The sequence below is a fragment of the Artibeus jamaicensis genome, unplaced genomic scaffold (assembly GCF_021234435.1).
Source record: "Artibeus jamaicensis isolate MK-2021 breed Jamaican fruit bat unplaced genomic scaffold, CSHL_Jam_final contig_233, whole genome shotgun sequence".
Taxonomy (NCBI): Eukaryota; Metazoa; Chordata; class Mammalia; order Chiroptera; family Phyllostomidae; genus Artibeus; species Artibeus jamaicensis.
This window is the reverse complement of record NW_026521486.1, coordinates 49,110,577-49,138,527: the sequence shown is the minus strand read 5'-3', so window position 1 is coordinate 49,138,527 and position 27,951 is coordinate 49,110,577. Positions and strand designations below refer to the sequence as shown.

The following is a 27,951-nucleotide window of genomic DNA, read 5'->3' as shown; positions in this document are numbered from 1 at the left end:
GGGTGAGAGAAGGTGAAGCTTGGCCGAAACCTAAAGCAAAAAAGGGCGGACTAGAGCTGTGAGTCCTGCAGGGGTGGGGCCAGGGTTGGGTGAAGGCGGGGCAGGACGGGAGGGGGCGTGGCTCCAAGGCGGGATTGGGTCTGTGGGAGGCTCGGGGAGGGGTGTGGCCAGGATTGGAAGGCGGGTTACCGAGACTAGGTCCTGGGAATGTGCGGATAGGGAGGTGGGCGGGGAGGCGAGATGGGCGTAGAGGAGGCCCGGCTTCTCGGAGGAGGCTGGCTGAGACGTGCCGGGAACCAGAAGGGGCAGGAAGAGGGTGGCGGCCGGCCCGGCCCCGCCCCAGGGCCGCCTCCCCATGGGTTCCGTTGGCTGTGGCGGCTGCTAAGGTTGTGGCGGCCGCGGGGCGGGCGTAAGATGGCGACAGAGGCGGCGGGAGCCCTGGGCCTGCTGTGGGGCTGGCTGTGGAGCGAACGCTTCTGGATGCCCCATAACGTGAGCTGGGCCGACCTGGAGGGGCCGGGCGACGGCTACGGCTACCCGCAGGCCCGGCACATCCTCTCGGTGTTCCCTCTGGCTGCGGGCGTGTTCTCCGTGAGGCTGCTCTTCGAGCGGTGAGAGCCGGCGAGGGAGCGACGCGGAGGGCCGGGGGCGCGGGTCGGTGCGGCTGCCGCCGGGGAGAGGCCGAGGACCGGAAGCAGAACCGTAGGGAAAGCCCGGAAGCGGCGGACCGGGGCAGCTGGGGCCGCCTCGAGGGCTGCCTGGAGGGTGTCCGAGGTGGTCAAGAAACCTAGGCAAAGACAGAGATTGGGGCTTGGACAATGAAAGAGTGAGAGTCGAGGGGGACGCCGGGCCCATTTAATTTTAGATACTGGAGGCCGCTTGGGCGGGGGGCGGCTTATAGGCCTCCTCCCAACCTCCAAAGATTCTACAGACCTGAGAACTGCGGCCGAGAACCCGAAGTGAGGAACAGGAAAAGGGGCCACGGGAACCCAAGCTAGGTGGGGCCATGGAAGCTGAAGGGCCAACGCAAGAACCAGACGTTCCAAGCAAAAGGAGCGTGTTCGAAGGAGTCTAAGATTTGTGAGGACACTGTAGTTTCCGATAGTTGATTAGTTAAGCCTTAAACCTTGGTTTGTCAGCTCATGGATGTGTATGTGTGTGTGTGTGTGTTTCAATAAATTCTGCCAGAGCCCGTAGGAGAGTTGAAATCTGGTAGGGGTAGGGCGTGGTGGAGCCGGAGGCTTCGGAAGTATGGAAAGGTGTCAGTTTAGGTGAAGAACGGGCCTTGGAGGCCTGAGCTGGAAGGGGGAGTGGTCATCTTGAAAGGATGGAGAACCCTGTTGAACCAAACTTCCGAGTTTAGCAGGATCACAACATTCTTTGTTTGGCCATGTGTGGAAAAAAGTGATTTCACCTTTCCTTGAGTGACTGAATTGTATCTGTCTAAGATAGAGATATTCACTGAGAACTTGATGTGGTGATTTTGTGATGTGGATTTAAACAGCTGTGGGTGATTTTGGTCAGATCTACTCAGACTCTGGAAAGGACACTTATTTCCACTAGGTCTCAGGTAATGACGGGTGGCACTTTGACATCTTTTTTTCATGAGGCCTTCATCTAGAGCAGGAATGCCCTCTCTAGGGTGTTACAGATAAAATAATCTCATACTCTTTGGAAAATTAGTCTTATCTGTTTTGGATTACTTGTTTGATCTTCCTACTATTTAAGACACAAACTCTTTCAAAAATACTTGTCTATGTAGCTAGCTAGTCATTCATCCATAGTGTATGTATATTGTCATCAGAGTGCTCTGCCAGACTTCAAATGCAGAAATAAAGATGCTTTTAACTGAAGCAGGTGAAATACAAATATCTAAATGCTTTTTATACGTGCAGTTTTTAAAGTATAGTCATTGTATGAATGTTACTGGGGTGCAGACACAAACCACTTTTCTCTCTTATGAGTAACCTAGATCCTGGTACTCTTTACCCTGTCACCAGTGTGAGGGCTGAGAAAAGAAAATGATAGTGTAATGACTAAAAAGGAAAACACAATTCAAGACCCCCCCAAAAAAAGTTAATTGTCTTAGGAAAAGATTCTGTCCTTCTCCTATAAATATGTATCAATATGAAAATTTCTGCACCTTAGTGGCAAAAGGAAATAGTTCGTTGCTTATAAACACCCGTTTTATATAAACTTACATTGTCTTCAGATTTCCAAAGAGTTCCCCCAGATGGCTGAAGACTAGAGCCCCTGGCAGAGCCACTGGAAAAGATCCTTTACCTGTGGGAATTCTATCTGAATGTTTCTATGGTGCTCCAATGTCAAGGGAATACGGGTGCTTGGGAATACTGAGCTGAAAGCATTCTAGTATGATATTTCTTGGCTAGCAAGGACGGGTACCTTGTTCATCTCAGTTTGATCTTAGGAAAGTTGACCCTAGAAGCAGTCCTGCTATTTTGTTTCTTTTTAAGGCCTACTACTTTAGTTAGCAATAAAATTGTCTGCTGAATTACCAGTACCTCTTATTGTGCTGGTCTTCCATAAAGGTAATAAATAGAAGCCGTTCTTAGAGTATAGTAAAAGATATATCAGAAATATTGCTAGTGAGTCATCTTTGCTAATTTTTTCATTTCTCAAATCCTACTACTTAGTTTCTAGAAGTAATTCTGTAGTCATCATAGATTATAAGAGCTAGAATTCCAGTCTCCTCTTACAGTCAAATAAACTAAGTCTTAGAAATGTCCTGCTGCTTTTCATAGGTTGCATGTTAGAACCAAGATCTAGATAATTTTCCCCAGCCCAGGGCTCCTGACACTGTGTAAATGTGGCCATCTTTCCCTGTTCCTTAACCCCCGCTCAAGGGTTAAGATTTAACCTCCTGTTCCTAATATTCTAGGATTTAGAGAACAAATTCATACTCACCTTACTATTTTTTAAAATTTCCATTTATTGATTTTAGAGAGTGTCAGGAGGGGAGAGGGGAGGGAAGAGAGAAACATCACTTTGTTCCACTTATTTATGCATTCATTGGTTGCTTCTTTTATGTGCCCTGACCAGAGATCAAACCTACAACCTTGGTGGATTGGGACAACACTTTAACTACCTGAGCTACCTGGCCAGTGCCATGTTCATCTTACACTTGATTATTTACTATAATGTGTCTTTGCCGAAGAATTTCAGATAGGAGAGAACTACCTAGCAAAGAACACGAGGCCTTCTTTTGTGGGCCTCTGCTGACTGGTTGCATTGTGATGGCCTGCACTTTGCAAAATTGCCTTGGGTGTATCATATAGTCAGTAAATACTATTGACAGTTTGAAAAGGGTCCACCCTCATCTACTCAGTTGCCCAGAGGAGTAACCGGAGTCTAAATGTTCAATCTGAAATAGATTTTTGGCTAGATTGAGAGAGGCAGAACTATAATTCCTTTGATTCTATTCTTAAATTTCACTATACTGTATTTGAATGTTAGGCACCTTCCTATAGCTTCTCTCTTTCTCCCTTCCCCATACATAAATTCATACTACCCTGTACCTATCAAATGAAAGATAAACTCTTCCTATTTTTAAAAACTGTTTTAATATGTTGATGATTGAGATCTGAGGGAAAGAGTGATTCAAGCTAGATCTGCTATCTTACTTAAATTGGATATTAAAGATAAATTAAATTGTTTGAGATTTAACATGTAGTCCCTTGAGCACTTGTTACTTGGAAGCAAGCAGGAGCTTGAGACTTAATATTGATACCATCAGAACTATATAGGCTCATCTATTTTGAACATGGCATTGCAATAGGAGCTTTATATTGCCAGAAGAAAGTTATTTTGTAAATTATACAGGAGATAGATTAAAACTCTCCTTACTGCTCATTCATTATTCCAGTCCCCTCTTCTCTCCTGTTACTTCCTATGCAGCCTCACTGGGATGTCTAAAGAACCTCTCAATACCATTCTTTCTTACCTGGGAGTGAATGTACTCATTTGCTGGCCTGTCATGTAACTGACAACAAGAGTAATGACTCATTTTGTGTGTGCGTGTGCACGGTTCTTAACTACTCATTTCATCTTCCTCTTGTAAACCTTGCTACCTCTGCTATATACTGCCTTTTGTTTTCCTGTTCTTCCCCATTTCCCCTAAGAAGAGGAAGAACTTTTTTCCCTCTTCCTGACAGACCTGCTATCCCCCTCTTAGATCCTCTTCATGACACTGTATTGTGACCCAGTGTTAGCAGGTCCTCCAGACAGGGAGGAGAAGCTTTAGGAAGAATGGACATAGCTGCTAACTAGGCTGTAAGGGAGACTGCCCATTCCACTGCACCCTTAAAGGTGTTCTGTTGGGCGTTATTGAATTGTAAATTACAGAATTAAATCAGGTTTACAGATCCAGCAGAGCCAGATTGAAAAAGATGGTTATGTGACCCTGCCCTTATCTAAGAGTCCACCTCTTAATAAACTCCAGATGGTCAGAAGCCTAATGTGTCCTTCCTCTCTATGACAAAACCTTCTCCAGCCCTTTTTGTGTAGTAGGTGTTGATGCTCTACAGAAAACCCTGAGTCCTGTCATGCCTGAGGTCAGGTTCCTGGCTTATCCCTGGAGACAATATATCCACCACTGAAAAGAAACATGTCAGATATTTTTGCTTTAGCCACTTCCTGAGTCAGAAACTAGGGTCTCCCAGATGGGTAAAGAGGAAATTCATGAAAGAGGAGGCAGCAAGTGAAGTCTGCCCTCTCCTTATAGAGTAGGAAGGGAGAAATAATACCTATTTTGGCTTCCTCTCCAGAGGTATTTTTAGGCAGATAAAAGCTGCCTTCTAAAGAATTCTCTGAGTTTTGAGTACTTTGTACCAGATCCACTCCTACTTTATTTTATCTTTGGGAAAGTTAATTGAGGTGTTAAAAGGAGTTAACCGTAATCACTTTTAACTAGAAAATAAAAATCTGAAACTAGTTTCCTTAGATAGGAAGGCAGTTTTTCTAGATGTGAAGATGAATTCTCTCTGAATCACTTAGAACTATTCTGTGCAGTACAGTAACCACTAGCTAATACAGTAGCCGCTAGTTTGGGGGGATTTCAAATGTGATTAGTTAGAACTGAGATGTGTTGTAAGTGTAAAATACATACTAGATTTCGAAGACTTGGTACAAAAAAAAGTAAAATATTTTCATTCTTAACACTGATTACAGATTGACATAGTATTTTGGATATATCAGGTTAAACAAAGTATATTATCAAAATTAGTTTCACCTCTTTTTTACTTTTTAAAATGTGGTTATTAGAAAATTTAAAATTAGATATGTAGCATGCATTGTATTTCCATTGACCAGTGCTGCTGATTGTGGCTCAAACAAATATTAGTAACCAAGAAAAGAATTTGATAGATTCACATTTGATTCACTATTTTAGAACCAGAAGGTAATCAGTCCTAGGTATATCAGACTATGAAAATAGGTCTTTCTTTAAAAAAATTGTAGTAAAAATGGGATTTCTAAAATGTAAATTATTTCCTGAATGATTTAAATAATTATAGTCTATTTTGTGTAATCTTCTATTGACAGTGCCTTTAGCCAAGCATTGCTCTGTAGTTTTGCTCTTCTACATATATCTTCTCAGTTGAGTAGTTAATGATCTGTAAACAAGTTTGTCAAGTAGTTAAGTATACCTGGCTCTGCACAGCCTTGGTAAGACAGAGAATAGTCACACTATTACATCTCTTCTAAAAATTATGGAGTTTCTGAAAAAGGGTATTCCTTGTAGTCTTTAGCTTTTAGTTAGTGTCAGCATTTGTAAGAACTCTTAGTGAGAGAGGCACAGAGGATGTCAAACTAAATCAGATTGCCAGATATCAAACTGTGTGCCAAGGATAAAAAGGTGAGTAAGTCCTGATGGCTACTCTCAGGAAGAGAACAAGAAAAGCAGTGATTAAAATACAGTGTAATAAATGTATGTACAGCCCTGACTGGTGTGGCTTACTGGGTTGGGCATTGTCCTGCAAACTGGAAGTTGCCGGTTTGATTCCCAGTCTTGGCACATGCCTGGGTTGGAGGCCAGGTCTCCAGTTGAAGAGGCAACTAATCTCTTTCCCTCGCACAATAATGTTTCCCTCCCTCTCTTTCTCCCTCCCTTCCTCTCTCTCTAAAAATAAATAAAATCTTTTAAAAAAATGTATTGCAGCCCTGGCTGATGTGACTCAGTGAATGGACTGCCAGCCTGCGAACCAGAGTCTCAGGTTTGATTCCCCATCAGGGTTCATGCCTGGGTTTCCAGCCAGGTCCCCATTTGGGGGTGGGTGAGAGGCAGCCACACATTTATGTTTCTCTCCCTGTATTTCTCCCTCCTTTCCCCTTCTCTAAAAATAAATAAAATCTTTTTAAAAAAGAAAAAGTGCCCATTTAAGAACAAAAGTATGTACAAATGTATGTATGTAAAATACAGTGTAATAAATATCTGAGAGTTTGGAGGAGGTGAATTTGATTCCTTTTAACAGTTGTTAACTAAAATATAGGCTTAATGTCTCACTAACTAATACTTGTTTGTTGGACTGTGAAGAATGGTAAAAACTTCTTGAGAAAGAGCTTTTTGTTAACCTTTTTTCTAATCCACCTCTTATTTGGCACACTTGAGTTTGTGTGTTTCTACTTTAAGCAAATGCATTAAGTTGCATAATCACTCATTCATTTAAAATAGATAAATATGGTAATGAAAGAAATATATGTAGTTGGGAAAGGGGAGAATTCTTAAACAATGCAAGTCTCAGGAGTCCTCAGTCATTTTCCATCCACACTTTGGCAACTGCTGCTCTGTAGCAAGTAAAATATTTACCAGCTACTGTGCAATATAACTGCAACTTTGTCTTAAATCAGTTTATGTGTGTCTAAAGCATTAGAACATACACAATCTAAGTACCATAATTCTTATCTCAAGACTTAGTTCCCTTATAGAAAGGTAAGATGTAAGCAGGGTGCTAATTCTTTTTTCTTATAAGGCCCTTTTATAGGTCTAAAGTGCAGATATCTTTGCTGCAAATAGATAAAGCATGAAGAATAGTTTGGTATAAATCTACATTGTGTGCCTTTTCATGGGTTAGAATAGTATATGTCATAGAGGTCCTTTTCTTTCTAGTCTGTTTCTGCTTTGTTATAAGAACACATATGCTATTTTAATAAAATAGTCCTCTAAAGAAAATGCAAAAATTACTTATGCACAGACAATGCAAGAAATACTGGATTCGGTATAGATGTCTTTGACGAGTGCTGCATCTTGCACACAAGAAGCATGTATGTGTACAATAATGTGTACAACAAATTTACTTATACATAGCAAAAACCCTATCCGCTTAAGAAGTTACTCAGAAAAAAATACACTGACATGGATGCATATGTGTATGGAATATACAAGATAATGAAATGCTGGAAGTCACGAGCATATAAACGAATAGTGTTAGGGTAATTTAGAAATTTTGAAATATTTTTTTTTTGTTCTCTGTCTTCTTTTTCATTCTTAAAAATTATTGACACTCTCAAAGGAGCTTTTGTTTGCATGCGTTACATATACATATCCGTTTTTCCATATTTGAAATTAAAGTTGAGAAATTTAAGAACTGTGTTTACCATTTCATTAAAATAACAATAATAAACTTGCTACATGTTAACATAAATAACATTTTTGAAAAAATAATTATTTTCCAAAAAAAAACATATAGAGTGAGAAGAACTGCATTGATCTTACATTTTTACAAATCTATTTAATGTCTGGCTTCATAAAATAACTGGATTCACCTCAATGGCTTCTGCATCCAATCTCTTGTAATATGTTGTTTTGGTTGAAGTATGTAAATAAAAGCAAGCTTCACACAGATATGGAAAAAGGACGTATTTTTTGGTACTACACCAAAACATAATAAGTAGTAGTTTCTTAAAGGTTGGTTGTATTATAGAATCTGAAACCATATCAATGAGTATTCATGTCAAAATTTATTGGTCTATATTATACTTTGAATGAATGTCATGTATTGGTCATCTGAAAGATACTGGTTCACTGAGTTATATAGATTTCCCAAATGTCAATATATCTCATTATACAATATTTTAAAATCATATTAGTTAATCTCATTGTAGCAAATCATATCAGAAAAATCTTGAAGTACTGTCAAGTCCAAGGTGGATATAAGTTCTCTAAAATTCTAATTTTGACTTAGAAAGCTGAACTTTATCATTGGCAACAATGTTCATTTTTTTTAAGTGACAGGCTTATTTCATTCTTTTTCGAGAAAATATTTTCTAAATACCTAGATCTAATCTTAGTTTATCTGTTTGTCGTCCAGTCAGGTAAAATTAGTATTCAGTGCAAAATGAGCGGTTTTGTTCCGTGCACAATCAGTCAGCCAAGTCTGTTGCTTTGAGACAACTGTGTGTGTACTTGGGCGCACAGCAAGAGTGCTTTCTGCGTACTTCCCATCTTATCACAGAATACTCTTGAACAATGTTCTCAGTGGTTGAGATTAATAAAATTAATCATTTGTATTGATCATTTTTTCATCAAGGACATTCTTAAGTGAAACTAGCTTTCCTTCATTTTTAGCTAAGAGGACACAGCAAGGAATAATATAATAACTATTGGGTTGGTAAAAAAAAAAAGTCCATTATATTTTTTCCATACAAATGGCTCTGGTAGTACTTAGTTGTCTTTAACTTCATTCAAAACAATTTTGTTAGATTCTATTGTGACAGATGTCATACCAGTATGCATTAAAAAAAAATCAAAATGGGTGAATTTTTGAGCAGCCATTTTAATATTGAAGATGGAAGAAAATATGCAACATTCTTAGCACATTATGCTTTGTTATTTCAAGAACAGTAAAAATGCAACTGAAACACAGAAAAAAGATTTGTGCAGTGTATGGAGAAGGTGCTGTGACTGATGGGATATGTCAAAAGTGGTTTGTGGAGTTTCTTGGTACAATTGACATTTTGGCCAACTCTTTGCCATGGGGCTGTCGTATGCGTTGGTAGATGTTTAGCAGCACCCCTGGCCTCTACCTACTAGAAGCCAATAGTGGAGATAGCTGACATACTCACAATATTCAAATCAATAAAGTTATTGAAAATGGAAAATGTGTCTTTCATTTTACAGACAAAATGTAAGGGGCTTTTTAGCCAACTCAGCACTACTCTAGTTTGGTGCCTTGATTTGTGCTCAAATGCCGTTGGTTGCCCCCACCATTGCTTTGTACCATAATTGCAAATATCAAGACTGTAATAGAGGCAAATAATGTCTTAATATTACATGAAGACAGTTTTGACTTTATGGGCCCCCAGAGTATCTCAGGAACCTTTGGGGGTCTGTGGACCATCCTCTGTTGTAACTGAGTGAGCTCTTCTAGGGTGAGTGTGCAGAGTAAGAAAAGAAGCTACAGAGAACCCAGAGGAAACTCCTTGTTTAGGAAAAGGCAAAGGAAAAAGAAACCCAAAATGAGATAAAAGATACGACAGTTATACAGCATTTGATCATAGTTGGCACTTAATAGGTATATTTAACTTTGTCCCAGGCACTTTTCTAAGTGCTAAACATAGTAACTTTATGAGGTAGGTAGATACTATTATTATCCTCATTTTACAGATGAAAAACCTGAAGCATGGAGAAAGTACCTTGTCCAAGGTGATTCAACTAATAGTGCATACTAGGCAGTCTAGCTATAGTCGGGAGGTGGGGGTCAGAAAACTAGGGAGGGTGTGGCAGTAAGGAAGCTAAGAAAAGACCATTTCGAGAGGGAGGGCATGGCCAATAATACAAAATGGTGCTGGGTGGTCGGGTAAGATACAGGACTGAAAAACGTCTATTTGATTTCACAATAAGAAGGTCATTGACTCCTTTGGCGAGACCATCTTCAGTGAAGTGTAGGGACAGAAACCAGATGCGAGAGGGAGGAGGGTTGAGGAATGAGTGGGAGTTAGAAGAGAAGGCAGGAGGAGAGAACTTCAAGAACTTTAGTTGTGAGGTAGGAGAGAGCCAGAGGGTGGGAGAGACAGGAAGAGCCTTTGTCAGATGGGGAAACTTCAGCATATTTAAGGTCTGGTGAGAAGAAACAAGTAGAGAGGCTGAAGATAATAGGAGAAAAACCAAGATAAATAAATACAATGAAATTTCTGATCAGTAAGTGAATGTTATCTAAAAGCACAGATATTTTAGATAGAGTGGTTCTGATGCAAGAACTTGAAGGCATTCCCTTCTCTTAAACCTGATTCTTGAGAGTTGGCTGTTTCCACTTCTTTCTTCCTCCTCATATCTTTTACTTCTATAACTCATTACTGTCTTTTAGAGCCTCCATTCTACTTACAGGAATTTGGTAAAGGTTACCAAAGATCTCCAAATGGCTAAATCTAGTGGGTACTGGATTTCTATGTCATTTGATAGGACTACCTCTGGCCTTCCTGTCCCTTTAATTGATCTTTTGTGCTTGTTTTTTTTCCAGGATTCTGACCTTGGTTCTCTTTTCAGTTTATATTCCTCTCATGTAGTCACATCTACCCCACACAATTTTAGCTACCACCTATATTCTTATTCTCTTGTTCTTTTTCTTTCTCAGATGTGTGTGTATCTCATTCAAGTTCCTCCCCCAAGTTTACTTGCCTACTAGACAGTTCTATTTCAATGCTGCATTTCAGCATAAACATAACTCATACATCACCCCCAAATTTGCTTTTCTTACCTTACTTTCTACTTGGTTGAGGCACCATAATCTACTTAGTTTCCCAAGGCAGAAATATGGAAGGCACTCTTGACTCTTCTTTTGCCTCTTACATCTATTCAATCACCAAGTGCCATCAGTTTTACCTCCTAAACATCTCAGATCCATCAGTGCTTTATCACTTAAAGCGTGGGTTTTGTACAATAGCCTGTAGCCAATGACAATTCTTTATTTATACAGATCCATTCATCTCTTCACTACCCCGGTCTAAATTTTTGGGTAACTCTCAATAATAATTATCCAATAATTTATCTAATAATAAATTATATTCAAGCTTTGCATAACACAAGGCAACTGTGATCTGGCCCCTAACTACCTATATAGTTTTTTTCTCCTGTCAGTATTGCCACTGTCACCCCCACTTCCAATACAGTTTTCTTTTGTTTTTTTAAGATTTCATTTATTTATTTTTAGAGAGAGGGGAAGAGAGGGAGAAAAACGTCAGTCAGCTGCCTCAACCAGGGACTGAACTTGCAACCCAGGCGTGTGCCCTCAGCAGGAATCGAACTGGCGACCTTTCACTTTGTGAGACGATGCCCAACCAACTGAGCCACGCCAGGCAGGGCAACACTTTACTATCTCTCTGTTTTAGTACATTCTGTTCCCTCTGCCTGAATGTATCTTGTATTCTTTTCTTCTCTTTCTATCTTGCAGAAGCCACTCTATTTTTAATGTCATTGGTTTATTAACAATTCAGTTGTAAAGGGAAGGGAAGGCCCTTTTTTAAAATTGATTTTGAGGAGGGGAAAGAGAGAAACATCAATTTTTTGTTACAAGAATCAACCAATGAATGCATAAATAAGTGTAACAACAAATTGATGTCCGTGCCAGGATTGAACCTGCAACCCTGGCATGTCGGGACGACACTCTTACCAACCAAGCTACCCAGCCAGGACCTGAATCTATTTTCTGTGGGACTCTGCATTTGCCTCTTAGGGGTACATGTGTTCTGGGGGAGGACTTTCTAATGCTGCTGTGTACTTAAGGATTAAATTCTCTAAACAGACTACATTTGGCCCTAAGAAACTATTTAATCATCATCTCAGCTGCCCTCTCTCTCATGCCTGCCCCTCCCCAGGTGTGTCTGTGTGTAATGAGCAGCATTTCAGATTCATGTAATTTAGTTATTCAGTATTCTTCACCTAATGATACACCATCCTCAGTCTCTTTTTATTGTATTCTCCCCTTCATCCGATTCCCTATTTCAATTTCTCTGGTTATATTTTCTCTTTGTGTATCAATTTTGACACTTTGTGTTTTTCCAGAAATTGATCTAAGCTATTGCTTCCCAACTCAACCATGTTGCTGCACATGTAGAAGATAAAATGCACATTGCATGATGGTCAGGGGATGTGTGAGGCCAAGGTTCCAGGCTAAGGGTTTCTGGCTACCACAGGCCACCTTGCGAACTAAGAGCAGCATCTCAGCATAAGTATAACAATCCAGTTGAGAAACTTGATTTAGATTTTCTAATATATTTGTGTATAGTTCATATCCTTCAATGACACTGCATGAATCACAAAGACAGCAATGTTAGTATAGCCTCTATCTTTTGTATGAAAAAGCAAAGTAGTAAGTAATTTCATCTTAATTAACCCAGGCTGAGGTCAGCTGCTGGCATGTATCTATCTGGAAGGCAGGGAAAGGGCAAATTGCAGTGATCTCTTCAAAGCAGGACAGATGTCTTACCGTCAGGCTGGGTCACTAGACTCATGTTCCTGGAGTGGCAGGTGGAAAGGAGCAGCTGACCATTATAGACCACTAAATGTCTACTTATGCAGACTTGAAGGCTAAGGGAAGTCTACTTTTACAAATTATTTTAAAAGTTGGGCAACATATTGATGCTGGAGAGGACAGAAAATCACAATAGATCTCAGGGTCATCCAGCACAGCAGTTTCCAAACTATGTTGTCAGGAACACTTTATATTCTTTATTTTACTTTATTTTACTTATTTATCTTTAGAAAGGAAGGGAAGGAGAGAAATATCAGTGTATGGTTGCTTCTCATGTGTCCCCTGCTGGGAACTGGCCCCTGCTAAGATCTGGCCTGCAACCCAGGCATGTGCCCTGACTGGGAATCAGACCACGATCTTTTGGTTTGCAGGCCCGTGCTCAATCCACTGAGCTACACCAGCCAGGGCTAGGAACACTTTATATTCTTAAAAACCATCAAGGACCCCAGAGCATTTCTGTTTATGTTAATAATACCTATCAATATGTACTGTTTGAGAAATTAAAATGAAAAATAATTTAGTATACTATTAATTCGCATACAAATAACAATAAATTGATTTTATTGTTAATATGACTAACACTTTATGAAAAATATTTGCCAAAAGAAAAAAAGAGTAAGCAGAATTGTATTATTTTACATTTTTGCAAGTCTCTTTACTATCTGGCACCTGTATTCTCATGTCAGCTTCCGCATTGTCTGTTGCAATTTGTCATATAACCTGTAGAGGATCCCGCTGCACGCTTATGAGAGACTTCGAGAGGAAGTAATTATTATGAAGGTACAGAATTATTAAGAGAATAGTCTTAACTTCACAGACCTTCTGAAAGGGTCTCTGAGACTTCTGGGACCGTCCAGAGAATACTTTGAAAAGTGTCAATTTTGCAGAAAGGATGAATGCCAGGCTCTTTATCTGGAGTTTTACTAACCTATTTTATAAATTATAGTAAATGCCAGATAAGTGATATAGAATGAGTACATGATTAAGTGTGAATTTCTTCAAAGTACTACAGTAATTGAAAATAATTTCACTTTCTTCAGTAAGGTAATTTATTAAGTGCATAAATAAGTCATGTATTTACTTGTTTTATCACAGAAAAATACTTTTCCACCATAAGTCCTTATTACTGGTTTTGGAATTCATGAATATTTGTCAAATAAATTTTCTTAAGAGCTGTACAGCTGTAACAGACAGTGCTGCCAATAGCTTTATGCCTTTCATTGGACTCTGTGAACTAATGAGGGCAGGATGTGAGTTAATGACATTGTAGGATATTAAGTCCACTACAAGTTACAGATAATTAAAAAATTATCTGGGCTTCACCCAAGTGAGCAGTGTACAAAAATTCTCTGTCCTTGGTGTACAAAGAGGATTTCTTGCTCTTCTCACATTCTGCCAGAGGAACTATCAGGTACCCAGACTGAACTATCAGTTTCTAGTAAAATAATAACCGCTGCCTTTTACTGAATGCTTACTAAGTGTCAGGGACTACACTAGGCATGCATGTCATGTTGTTTCGTCTTTAAAATGAACTTCCACAGAGTCTCTTAGCTGTTAACAATCTGCCTGACTCTCGGACCTTTAATCACCTTGCTGCTTCTGGATTGAGGAAGAGACCTCCATCAGGGGGTAAGAGTAAGAATTGAAAATGCTCTTTTTTGTTTTTGCATTTACCTGTTCATACTATTAATGCAGATGAGAGGAGATGGAGGAGACAGTGAGAGATATCTCTGATGCTTTTATCTCTGATGTGGCACCAACTTAAAAGCAGAGAATGGCTGCCTTCATTACTCTTCTGGGTGCTCATCAATCCTGGGTCCAAACCGAGCTCATGGAGCAGAGTGGGAATCATGGGACCTCTCACTTGTCTATTACTGAGCGGCTCCTGAGCACAAAATCTTGGTAAAGACAAAAGCGTATTCTCTGTGTATTCTGTGTTCACAAGTTTAAACATGAGTGGGGTTTTTAAATATTTGTACACAGACTGATATAACGGGAAACAGATTAAAGTCTGTACTAGCACTGGCCTTTGAATGGAACTTTTGTGCCACCTGTATAAAAGAGAGGAGAGAATGAGTTAAGATGTGGCTGACTTTGTGCTCTGAATAAATGTTTCCCCATGGCTCAGGAACTTTGGTGATAAGGGTGAAAATTTTCATAGAAGAACATAAACAAAGTTTCTTATTCTTTAGTCCCTATCTTAGAGATAAATTCTGGATTCAAATGCAGACCATGAAAATAGGTCATGAGCACTGCCATCTTCAGCCTGCCCGTCATAATTTTATCATGCGACTCCCAAAGATGCTGAAGGAGCTAAAACTGGTTTTGACTTATCCTCAGAGTGACTACATGGAGTTTTCCCTAGAGCTGACTGATGCTCACAAAAATCTATGGTTGTGGAGAGGCAGATCTTTCTTGAAGAACCAAGGAATAGTTTCTCAATTCTCAAATATCTAAAAGTTAGGAATTAATTACAATCAGTGATAATACTATATAATCTTAGGTAAAGAAAAAAACCTAATAAATCACCTCATATAACCCCTTCTTTTAAAGATGATAAAACCAAGACTGAAGTGACTTGGCCAAATTTATATGATTTATTAGTGGTATAGTCTAGGACTGGATTTTTTAAATGTTTTTTAAGGTTTTATTTAATTACTTTTAGAGAGAGGGGAAGGGAGGGAGAAAGAGGGAGAGAAGCATTGATGTGAGAGAGGTACATCAATGGGTTGCCTCTTGCACACCGGCAGCTGGGGACCTAGCCCACAACCCAGGCCATGTGCCCTAACTGGGACTCCAACCAGCGACCTTTTTTTGGTTCACAGGCCAGCACTTAATCTACTGAGCCACGCCAGCCAGCCCCTTATTTCTTCTAAGCATTTCAGTAATCCTTTTATAGGCATGACCATTACCCTGGATATTTATATTTAGGAAGCACTCAGCCTCTGTTTCACTTTTCCCTGCAATTAAGACCTTTCTGGCCCCGGCTGGGTAGCTCAGTTGGTTCGAGCATCGTCACAATACACTAAGGTTGCCAGTTCAATCCCAAGTCAGGGCACATAGAAGAATCAGACAATGGATGCATAGATAAGTGCAACAAGAAATCGATGTCTGTCTGTCTCTCTCTCCCCCACTCTTTCTAAAAGTCAATTTTTAAAAAAAAGAGCTTCCTGATCTTTTGATGTAAGGAAAACTACCATTTATTAAGTACCTCACTTGTTCCAGGTTCTTCATATGTTATCTCATTGAATACTTAAAAGATTCTTCTAACTTAAAATAAAAGATTTTATTTATTTCTAGAGAGAGGGGCAGGGAAGGAGAATGAGAGGGAGAGAAACGTCATTGTGTGGCTGCTTCTTGCATGCTCCTCACTAGGGATCCAGCCCACAACCCAAGCATGTGCCCTGACTGGGAATCCAACCAGCAACCCTTTGGTTTGTAGGCTAGCGCTCAATCCACTGAGCTAAGGGAGCCAGGGCAGATCCTCCTAACAATTTAATGGTCCTGTGAATCACACGGGGATCTTGTTAACCAAGATTATGCAGGTCTGGGATGGGGCTCGAGTTCTGCATTCCTAAAAACCTTCCAGGAGAAGCCAATAATGCTTTTGATCTGTGGACCTTATATTGAGTAGCAAAGATGTTGGCTGATATTATCTTCATCTTACAGATGAAAAACTGAGGTTTACAGAGATTAAATAAACTGCCCAAGTACATACAGGCAGTAAATGGTAGACTGGTGATTTGATCTAGGTCTTTCTGACTTTAAAGCTCAAGATGTGATAAGAAAAGCCAGGGGAAAATGGAAAGAGAGCTTATGGTCCAGTATTTCTCAAACAGGTCACGTCTCAAGTGAGTCAGTGGCAGATTCCAGAATGAAATCAGAGTCCTAGCTCCAGCCAAGTGTTTCCCCTTGTCCCTCTCATCACTCCCCTAATCAGGACCTTTCCTTCGTGCTTAGAAAACCATATTTAGATTGGCTCTTGGGCTTTCTCCACTACAGGTTTATTGCCAAACCCTGTGCACTCCATGTTGGCATCCAGGACAGTGGTCCTTATCAGGCTCAACCCAATGCCATCCTTGAAAAGGTGTTCATATCTATTACCAAGGTAAGTGGGCAAAGAAACAGAAGATTTATATGAGGGGTTGCTTCTCGGGGCAGGGGAGGACAGAGGGCAAGTATCTCCAAGGGTAAAGCTAGGATGGGATGATCTTCCACATTTAGGTAGTCATTACATCCCATGGCCCCTCAGGAACATACCTTTGGGCCAGGGTGGAAGTCGAGCACACATACACTGGAGTTTTAGGCCCAGCAGTCACTACCATGCCTTGCTCCCCAGATACACCATACCTTAATTTGGTTTTTCCCCGCTCCAGCTTTTGTCAGTACCTAACTGCATAATTAAGATGGGAACTGACAGCCGTTGCAGTTTGGGTTTTTAATACCTTTTTTACTCAGCTTAGGCTGGAGGGAGAAGACCAAACAAGGATGTGTATAGGTGAGTAGTAAAGGTCCTTAATGTGTGAAATAGTACTTCTTAACTAAAAATGACTTTTGAGGTGAAACCCAGAAAGATAAATGTCACTTGAGCCACTGTAGTTATCACCCCTTTGCCACTCAACTAGTCAAAGGGATTTAAGGAAAGGTTTGAAGAAAAAGGTATGTTCTGACTGGTCAATACCTCTACAGTATCCTGATGAGAAAAGGCTGGAGGGCCTGTCAAAGCAACTGGACTGGGACATACGAAAAATCCAGTGCTGGTTTCGCCATCGGAGGAATCAGGACAAACCCCCAACGCTCACTAAATTCTGTGAAAGCATGTAGGTGTGCAGCGGGAGGTGGGGAGTGAGGAGAGGGATGGGGTGTGACTGGGCTGAGGTTTTCTTTTTGGATATCACTTGTTAGCACAACAGTTGATGAAAGTCGGGGGTGGTTAACTCAGTTTATTACAGTCAGGAAGAAGGGCTGGAAGACTGCTCACCCTTAGTTTCTTGGACATACTTGCCACTAAGTTAGATGTAGTTTCATTTTGTTCCTGTTTCCCAAATAGCTTGGGAGTGAATTCCTTCACATGGGTAGACATGCACTGCACACACGTGTACACTTTGATAGCAGTAGTACCAGCTTGCTCTAAATGGACATTTTGGTGGGAAGCACCCCTTTTCTGGACATACTAGACTTCATCTTCACTGGGTTTTACTAATCCCCCTCTGGGCACACAGCACTGTATTTATCATTGTTGGGCAAAAGAAAATAATAGGCACTGTCATCAGGGAATCTGATATGGAAGAAAAGTTGTTTAAAGCCATATACACTGTGGAAATCTATTTTAAACAGAGGCTGAAAGATGGTGCTATCTTTTTGGCTTTTGAGTAACAATATTTGTCCCTATTCTGGGGACTTATCTTCTTTCTCACCAGTTAACTGTCTTATCCCCAAATCTGCTATCTTCTTTAGCCTCAAAGAATTTTTGAGTGAGTATTCATCTAACCTCTACTCTGCCCATCCAGGTGGAGATTCACTTTTTATTTATGTATATTCTGCTACGGAATTAGATTTCTTTGGTCGGTGAGTATGAACTTTCTCTGGTCTTCTTTTAGGTTCTAATCATGTCTATATCTCTGGAGATGACTTAAATACTGTTAGATCTCTATTTTTCCCTTTTTCTCTGTGATGCCTACAGCCCAGGTTTATATGTTAAGTGGCTGCCTTCTGTCTGGGGCCTGACTTCCATAACCTCGTAACTCTACTGTTTCTCCCCTAAATAGTGCTAGTAATAATTAGTGTTGATTAAATCAGCATCAGCATAATGCATGATGGTTTGCAGAGCACTAGACAAAAAATCTTGTTCGTCCAAGGAGGAGACAGTTACAGAAATGGAATCAGTAACCCTTTAAAGTGGGTAAACAGGTATAATTCTTACTTCCTCAGTTAGTTGTCAAAGAATTTCAGGCTTTTTGATTTCTGATTCCATGGTTGTTTGTTTTATCACAGCACCAGCCTATTTCTCTAAAAGATATCATTATGGCTCCAAAGCAAAAAGAGGTAGAATTGAAGGATGAGGACAAACAAATACATAATCATCCTTGAAGATCTTTTTTTAAGATTTTATTATTAATTTATCTTTAGAGGGGAAGGGAAGGAGAAAGGGAGAGAAATATCAGTGTATGGTTGCCTCTCGTGCGTCCCCTGCTGAATTGGCCTGCAACCCAGGCATGTGCCCTGACTGGGAATCGAACCACGATCCTTTGTTTTACAGCAGGCCCGTGCTCAATCCACTGAGCTACACACGTCAGGGCTCGTCCTTGAAGATTTGAATACTCTTCTAAGTAATTGTCTAAATCAGTAGACAAAAAAATGCCACAAAGGATATAGTCTTAAACAACATGATCAACCAGTTTGACCTAATTGACACTTATAGAACAGTACACCAACAGCTGAAGAACATATATGTAATTTTCCAGTGCACATGTAATGTCAACTAAGATAGACCATGTGGTAGGCCATAAAAGAAATCTTGGCCTCCTGGTGCTTACCACACCTACATATACAAAAAGAAGACGCAGAGTAGACCCATTCTATATACACCTCAGGCTGGGCCCTGTGCCTGGTCTGTATTGTGAATGGAGGGACATGGAGAATGAATGAATCTCAGTAAATTTTAAAATACTGAAATCTTACAAAAATGTGTTCTCTGATTATAATGGGATTAAATTAGAAGTCAGTAATAATAAGATATCCAGGTAATTGGCAGTTAAACAATTCTGCTACATAATCCATGGATCAAACAAGAATTCACAAGGGAAATTTTTAAAACTTTGAATTGAATAATGCTGAAAATACAACATGACAAAATCTGGGATACAGCTAAAGCGTGCTTAGAGGGAAATTTATAACTTTAAATGTTTATGTTAGGGAAAAATAAAGCTTTAAAAATCAGTGATCTAGCCCTGGCCAGTGTAGCTCAGCGGATTGAGCACGGGCCTGTGAAGCAAAGGGTTGCTGGTTCGATTCCCAGTCAGGGCACATGCCTGGGTTGCAGGCCAGGTCCCAGCAGGGGGTGCATGAGAGGCAGCCATACATTGATATTTCTCTCCTTCTCTCCTTCCCTTCCTCTCTAAAAATAAATAAAATCTTTTTAAAAAATTGATAAACACCTAGAAAAATGAGGAAACAAATTCTTGATATCAGAGAGTAAAAGGGATTATCACTACAGATCTTGTGGACATTGAAAGGGTAATAAGACAACAATATGAACAATTTAATAGTGATAAATTCAACAACTTAGATGAAATGGACAAATGCCTTAAAGGACATAATTGAAAATCCATTAGATGTTACTACTCTTGACTTTTTAATCTCTGATATGGAGATCTTTCTGTTGGTTATCAAATGGAATCACCGTCTTCCTGCCTTCCTGTCTACAATACATCCTGGGTGGCGATGCCTTCAAAAACTACCCTAGAGTTCTTCCTGCTCTTACTTACCTCAAAGCATGATTTTTCTATTTGTACTAACACTTTAAGTTCTATAAGAAAAGTCGAGCAATTTATTTGCCCTTTAAGGATTTCTAAATCCTGTCAGGATGGATTCCTTTTTCTTTCCCATCTCCCTGTTCCCCTTGTGTCACAGCGAGGTGGGGATTATATAGGTGAGCCAGGGGAGAATGCCGAAAACTGACCTTGATTGTTTGTTTCCTCTTAGTCAGCCTGGTTCTGGGACACCCGACAGTGCTGGCATAGTTACCCGTACCAGGTAGGATCTGAGCCCTTCCAAGATGGGGCCCTTATACGTGTGTGTAAAGTGGGGTGGGGCAGAGTGCCATCAGAGAGCAGATGGCACATTTCTTTGGTATTCTTACAGGTTTAAGGGTTGAGTTTCTTCGAGTAATATATTCAGGGTATCTACTTGTGGGGCCCCCATCACTGTGAAATTGAGTAATCTTTTTGTTCCAGTTCCCCATTGTATTCACCCTAACTGGGCTGAAATGAAAAGCAGCTTACTGGCATTAATGAGCTGCTTTCTGGTTCATGTGTCCCTTTTGAATCAAAGGTAGCTTGGAGTCCCCTTAATCTACGCTAGAAAATGTCAGGGGGCTGCTAATAGGATGGAAGAAGGGAAGGCCTGAGTATATTTAATCTCCCCCAAAGCATTAATTATTTGATCATGCTATAGTATGTATTAACTTTATCTGATCTCTAAAAGATGAGAGGTAAAGATAAGTATGTGAAAGGGCAGAGGGAAGAGATTTAAGTCTCTATACCAACCCAAAGCCTGTTAGTGCTACTGCAGATCTTGTAAGATGATAGGGAGGAAAGATGTCTAATAATTTTGGGCATTGGTCCTCCAAGGGAGAGAAGGTTGCAGAGGTAGAATGGGACTAGCTGGTATTCTAACCACTTCTTTCTTTCTTCCAGCCTCTCACAAGTGGACTTTATTACTATTATATCATGGAATTGGCCTTTTATTGGTCTCTTATGTTTTCTCAGTTTACAGACATTAAAAGAAAGGTAAGGACACTTGCTCCCTCAATTTCCTAACTTATTATAGCCTCCTTCCTAGCAGCTACCATTCCGCCATTGTGATGGATTCTCTATCCTGACTGGGACTACAAAAGAGGGAGAAAGTAGTTTTGATGGGAACATTAGCTCTTTGTAATGTTCTCAGAAATGAGACTTGACTAATGAAGAAGTATATTTGAGGCATTCAGGGCAGCTAGGATGAGAACAGTTCACAAACTAAGCATACCCTTTGCTTTATTTTTCTCCAAGGTTCTTACATGTATAAAGCTCAGGGAACTAGTCAGAACTTAGGGGATAGCAAGTCATGATGCAGGACAAGGGCTGCACCCATAAAAGCTAAATCTGGCTTTTGCTTGACATTAAGGACCCTTGTTCTCTCTCTTCTTTTCCCTTCTTGGTGACTCCACTTACTCAAAGAATTTTAGCTGGAAGAGGTTTTAAATTATTTTGTTTACCCTTTTCTTGCTATTGGAAATGAACTAAGTTGTTTTTTTTTAAGATTTTATTTATTTATTTTTAAAGATTTATTTATTTATTTCTAGAGAGGAGAGAGGAGAAAGAAAGAAAGAGAAGGAGAGAAACATCAATGTGCGGTTGCCTCTCGCTCACCCCTCACTAGGGACCTAGCCTGAAACTCAGGCATGTGCCCTGACTGGGAATCAAACTGGCAACCATTTGGTTCACAGGCCATCGCTCATTCCACTGTGCTACACCAGCCAGGGCTGAATTAAGTTTTTTATAAGCAGACATAATCTTCATATCTTATTATTGTCCACTTGATATAATGTCGTGTCATCAGCTCTAACCCTAATTCATCACTATCTTGTGGTTATTTTTGGTGAGGAAAACCAAAGTTAGCATTTTGGGGAATGGACACAGACTAATCCGGATTGTTAGTTGTCGAGTAGCTTGATACTCGATTCAGATGCCCTTCACTCTCCTATGGTCAGGAGACACAGGTCCCCTTATTAAGATTTTATTTTAATACATGATACAAATATAAAAGGTTTGTAATATATATGTAGGTTTGAAAATATACTAAAACGTATACTTGTGAACCCATCCCCAACTCAAAAACTAGAATATACCATTATATTTGTTTCATCCCTATTTCTCTGACCCAAATTTACCTATTCCCCGACCCTCTGTCCCTAACTGGACTGAGAAGTAGTTATTGGACTGAGAGCTATGTCTGATAACTCAGGTATTTAGAGATTTCTCCAGGTCTGACTTTGGCATTGGAATCCAAGATGAAATTAGAGCTTTAAATATGCTTTGAGATATATTAACATAGATTAAGGGTCACTCACTGATGTAGAGTTTGGGTCAAATGCTACGCACCTTCCTAAAGGACAGTTTAAGCAAAATGGAACTTCTAAGGGTGGGATAAGATTGTCAGAGAAAAATGCAGGGCACGGAGTTGGCCAGCGTTTCTATGGTCTTATCTGTACCGCCTCTTCTGTTTCCATTCCTTCCTAGGACTTCCTGATCATGTTTGTGCATCACTTGGCCACCATCGCGCTCATCACCTTCTCGTATATCAACAACATGGTTCGGGTAGGAACGCTGGTCATGTGTCTACACGATGCCTCAGACTTCTTGCTAGAGGTAACACCCAACCTCTCTTTCCTCGTTATTCCCTCCTTCTCTCCTGAGGAGGGCTTTCTTCCTGAGAACGGGCTTTCTCCTCAGCTCAGCTCTTACCTTCCCCTCTCCAGGCAGCCAAGCTGGCCAATTATGCCAAGTATCAGCGTCTCTGTGACACCCTTTTTGTGATCTTCAGTGCTGTTTTTATGGTTACTCGTCTAGGAATCTATCCATCCTGGTAAGTGTTAGGGGCTGTGGAGCTGTGGTAGGTATGTAGCTAATGGTACCTTTTGTCAGATTAGGAAGTAGACCACCAAGAACCTGATTGCCCTGCTTTTTCCTTGATCTAACTTGACCTTTACGGGCTCTCACAAGACCTCAGTTTCCTTGCATAATATTTCTGGTGAGGCATGATCCAGACTCAGAGCATCCAACTCACTTGGTTCTGGCTTTCCTGGCTCATCTCTGAAGAATAGTTCTCATTTTATACCTGAGTAATTCCTTTGCTCTCTTTTGTGCTGATTAAGAAATTAATCAGGCTCTCCTTGCTTGTTTTCCTGCTCTGTACCCTCTCCCCCACCTTGACCAACACACACACACACACACACACACACACACAAACTCTCACTTCTACACTCACTACTTGATAGTACAACGTCAGCAAGTCTGTGGGTTGGAGATCATGCTTAGTCTGAGTGAATCTGCTACCAACTTTATTTTTAATTGATTGATTCTTAGAAAGAGAGAGGAAGGGAGGGAGATAGATATCTTCCCTGTCCCTAAAAATAAAACACTTCATAGGCTCCCTTTCTTTATTCTTTTCTCACTGTGGGTGAATATCCACAGAACTTGAACTGAGAGAAGGTGCAGGAAGCACAGGTTCTGCTTCCCAGGGAACTCAGCTTCAACCTTATCTGCCTGGCTTGGACTCAAGAACCTGACCACTGGTCTCCCTCTTCTAGGATTCTGAACACGACCCTCTTTGAGAGTTGGGAGATGATTGGGCCCTATCCCTCCTGGTGGCTCTTCAATGGCCTTCTCTTGACCCTACAAGTTCTGCATGTCATCTGGTCCTACCTAATTGCACGAATTGCTTTCAAAGCCTTGATCCGAGGAAAGGTCAGTATAAGAGATGGCTTCTTTCTTTGGGACTGGGTAAAAAGATTGGTATTACTCAATAGGCCTTCTCTCTGAGTCTAACCTAGTGAGCCCCATCTACATAAGCAGACCTAGCAAAAAGCCTAGGGATCAGAGTTTTCATCTTTTCTATAAGGTTGAGTATTTAGCCTGTTAGGACATGACTTAGATGTAAGAGGAAGGGTCTTCCTTCTTGTCCCTAAGAAATGACTGTTGTTAAATAATTAACAGGATTAAGTTTTAGAGGTGGCCTCAGCCATTTCCTACCCCTTACCTACTTCAGTGGATTTCATATTTTTGTTTTTTAGCTGGCATTTTATCTTTTTTCTTCCTTTATTTTTTAAAGTTTTATTTATTTATTTTTTTGTGGTGGGGGGAGAAAATTCAATGTGTGAGAGAAACATCAATCGGTTGCCCCCTGCACGCTCTCAGCTGGGGACCTGTGCTGCGTACCACGCATGTGCCCTGACTAGGAACCAAACCAGTGACCTTTCTGTTTGTGGGACGATGCCCAACCCACTGAGCCACACCAGTCTGGGCTAATTTTTTTTTAATCTATTGATTTGAGAGAGAGAAACATCAATTTGTTGTTCCACTTATTCACACATTCATTGGGTGATTCTTGTATGTGTCCTGACCAGGGATCGAACATAAAACTTGGCATATCTGGATGATACTATAACCAACTGAGCTTGGTTATAGTAAGGGCCAGGGCAGGAGCCTTTTTTCAAATGAAATCACATGCAGAGCTCCAAGATAAAAACAAAGAGTAGGGAATTGCCTACAGAGTAGTATTGGTTCACAAGCCATCCCCAAATGACCGAATTCTGATGTTCAAGATGTGGTTTGTGTAAGGGACTAAGTACTGGCCTCACCCAGTTGTATGAGGTGAGCGTCCTAAGTGAGATGGGTATTTAGGGTTTCAAATGCCCATTTTATGCTCAGAGCCCAAAAAACACAAAGAAGGATGTCATTTCATGACAAAATTCATTAAGTGAATCCAAGTTCTGAAGCAGTCAGGCTTAAATTAGCCCAAGGGCTGGCATTTAGCCTTCAGTAATACAGAATCCCAAGGGAGAGGAGCTCTACTAGGGGACACAATGACTCCAGGACAAAGGAATGGAATGTTGTCTGGGTATATATGACCTCTATGTCTATTCCTTACAGCTGCCATTGGTTACAGAACTTGCACAGTGTGCCTGTACATCTTGCTGTAGCTACTGGACATCTCTTCTCCCCCCTGCTTTTCTTTCTTGCCCAGGTGACTTATCCAGGAAGGATTAGACCCAGACTCTGTACTCTCCACTCTTTTCTCACCTCCTTCCTTTTTTCTATGCCTGTTGGGAGCTGGACAGTTTCATCTCTTGCATGTAAGTGTATCTGTGCTTCTAGTACTCAGTGAAGCATGTCTGTCTGAATGTGTTTCTCTTCCTTCCTGCTTTCCTTTCTGTTTCCACGTCTCCGAAAGCATGCCCCTCTCTCCTTACCTGTAGGGCTATTGTTAACTGGAGTTCAAGTTGCCAGATTTTCCTAAATGAAGGCAAGAATAGAGTCTACTGTGTTTTTCCCTTTCTGTTTTTCTTCCCTCCTGCCCCACTCCCACCTTTTTGAGATGCCCTTTACCCCAGATCTGGACACACTGTCAGAAATTTCCTAAAGATCAGGCAATCAATTAGTTATTTGAGTTCAGAGATCAACAGCTTTAAATAGGATCTTAGAGCTAACCAAAGCAAGCGCCCTATTTCTTAGAAACAATAATTATAATTTTTGTTTTCTTCTCAACCCCCTTCTCTCATTTATTTTAAAAACAACACACATTTACTATCCTTCATTTCTGGAGGTCAGACGTCTGGCATAGGTCTCACTGGGTTTCTCTCTTTACTTTTACGGTCCATTGTAGAAAATGTGAAGTACTTTGCTTGATATGCAGGATAATTTAGATTTGAAAATACTAGTGTAATCCAAATTCTTTTTTAAAGATTTTATTTATTTTTAGAGAGAGGGGAGGGGAGGAAAGAGAGAGAGAGAGAAACATCAATGTGTGGCTGCCTCTCGTGCACCCCCCTACTGGGGACCTGGCCTGCAACCCAGCCATGTGCCCTGACTGGGAATCAAACCTATGACCCTTTAGTTTACTGGCCTGGTGCTCAGTCCACTGAGCCACATCAGCCAGGGCTAATCCAAACTCTTCATTTGAAAATATAAACAAAAAAGCTGAGGTTAAGCAGTGAAGATTCACAAATAGTAGCATGATTGGGACTAGGACTCTTTCTCTCTGACCACCAGTCCACTTTTCACCATGTGGATCTCGGGAATGCCAGAGTTACACAAGAGAAGTGATCCTGCTCCTGGGGAAAGGGAGAAGGTTGGAGAAACGTGTCATAGGATATTGGTAGTTGAGCCCAGAAAGAATAGAACTGCTAAAAAAGGCCTAGTATGGAGGCCTTTGGAGACAGCAAAACTTAGGATAACCAATATGAATAATTATAGTGGCCACAGCCACCAGAAGATAGACTTGATGATGACAGCCATACACATTATTTATGTTGACCTTTTCTGTTTTTTGAGATGGAGGGGGAGAAAGGATGTCTGGAGTGTCCCTCAAACCTAAATCAGGAGTCAGTGAATGATTTCAGCTCTCTTAGACTGGTCCTGAAACATACACCCCTCAACCAAAATAGCTACTTATTCTATAGAGAACAAAAGCAGATATGATGAGAGAGAAGCCCAGGAAGCAGGCAAAGGCTACAACAACAGCCATGGTCCAGGTAATATTTTGAGTCAGATACCACCAGAAAGTAGGCCAAACTGGGAATAGTGCCCACACATGGGCTCTGTGGGACTTGTCTCTCTCATTTGCAGAAGTTCTGTCCTCACCTTTGGCCCAATCCCACCTAGGTGTCTAAGGATGATCGCAGTGACGTGGAGAGCAGCTCAGAGGAAGAAGAAACGACCTCCAATACAAAAATCCCCTGTAGCAGCAGCTCCAGCAATGGTGCCAATCGGGTGAATGGTCACACGGGAGGCAGCTACTGGGCAGAAGAGTAGAGTGGTTGGTATGAGGACTTCGGCGCACATGGACTTGTAGGGCCACTGGCAGCCTACTCCTCTTGGGCCTCCCCACACCTACAATCCTGTGACTAGGGGTCTGCAGGGCACCAAGGAGAATCAAAGGAGCAAATATTTTCACTTTTTAAAAAACTCTGCCGTTTTGTATTTAATAGCCTCCCAGGTTCTTTCAATAATATTATTTGCTTGTGTGTGTTTGTGTGTGTGCATGTGCATTTGTGCACATGCATTAGTTTTACTGCCTGGGTTAGAGCACAATTCCGAATTGGGACCACTAGGCCTTGCCTAGTCTCCTTTGAACCCACCTCAATCCCAGATTGGGCAGCATCTTGAAATATGCTGGCTCTGGACTGTCCCCTCCCTTGTTGCCCATGACTCTTGAAGCTCTGGCCATCTGATGGAACAGCCAAGTTCAGCTACCAGTTTCTGCACTGTTCTTCCTTCGGAGCTGGAATATTTCACATAAAGTTGTGTAGAAACTGACAACCGTGGATGAATGGCCAGGATTGCTGTGGCCCCTAGCTAGATCCCCTTCCTACCACCTGGTAGTGACAGGGACAGCTGCTGATACCCTGCTCTTTACTCAGTGGTACGTGGGGAGTGGGGGGTGGGAGAGGGTGAGCTGAGGGCTGGAGGAGGACAACAGCTACTGGGTAAGCTGTTAACAGTTTATACTATTGTTTACTCTTCTGTGATTAAAGTGCTTCAACCCTCCTCTGCTATCTCAAACTCTTTAGTGACTCCATCCCCAATTCCCTGAATCCATAAGCTAATGAATTTTTTTCAGGTCTGATGCTAGAAGCCATTGGACACCAAATTTTTCCTTTCGGTGCATGCTGGGAAGAGAGTGCCTGCCTACATTTTAGGACTTTATGTTTTAAGAAAAAGTAAACGTGTAGTGGTCACAAGAAAAAATGCTGAGAAAATAAAAGCATGTACATCACCAAACCAACAAAGACTTTAGTTGAAGAGCTAAGACACCGTTAGTTAGACACCTGTGTTTCCCACTTTATTGAATACAGATGCTGCCAGTTAACATTTTAAGATTAGGATAAATGAGTCTCAGCAGTTGTTTTCTCTTTTAGTCCTGTTTTCTCTTTTAGCCCACGGTGAAAGTCTTCCTAATCCAGACCTTTCTCTAGTTGAGGTCTTGG

General features: G+C 40.9%; 1 protein-coding gene and 1 pseudogene across 2 annotated transcripts; both read left to right on the top strand.

Annotated features, from left to right (window-relative positions):
* The first annotated feature begins 200 nt into the window (after window positions 1-200).
* CERS5 (ceramide synthase 5) lies at window positions 201-27,517 on the top strand. 2 transcript variants are annotated; one of them, XM_037136579.2, is made up of 11 exons: window positions 201-611; window positions 16,485-16,590; window positions 17,172-17,302; window positions 17,993-18,050; window positions 20,187-20,237; window positions 20,900-20,992; window positions 22,484-22,612; window positions 22,723-22,829; window positions 23,554-23,710; window positions 24,990-25,098; window positions 26,627-26,690. In XM_037136579.2, exons 1-11 carry the CDS (start codon window positions 241-243, stop codon window positions 26,632-26,634), a joined length of 1,320 nt encoding a protein of 439 aa, XP_036992474.2. In that variant the 5' UTR covers window positions 201-240; the 3' UTR covers window positions 26,635-26,690. The 2 variants fall into 2 exon arrangements, with proteins under 2 accessions (XP_036992474.2, XP_036992465.2); XM_037136570.2 differs by lacking the exon at window positions 24,990-25,098 and having other exon boundaries at window positions 205-611; window positions 26,627-27,517.
* LOC119043561 (uncharacterized) lies at window positions 19,002-19,119 on the top strand (annotated as a pseudogene).
* Window positions 27,518-27,951: the final 434 nt, after the last annotated feature.

Bases quoted from the DNA above. Each gene is read 5' to 3' on its own strand.
- CERS5 (XM_037136570.2), top strand. From the start codon at position 241: ATGGGCGTAGAGGAGGCCCGGCTTCTCGGAGGAGGCTGGCTGAGACGT. The intron at 16,591-17,171 runs GTAAGTGGGCAA...ATACCTCTACAG, and splicing joins TGTTCATATCTATTACCAAG to TATCCTGATGAGAAAAGGCT. The intron at 22,830-23,553 runs GTAAGTGTTAGG...TCCCTCTTCTAG, and splicing joins CTAGGAATCTATCCATCCTG to GATTCTGAACACGACCCTCT.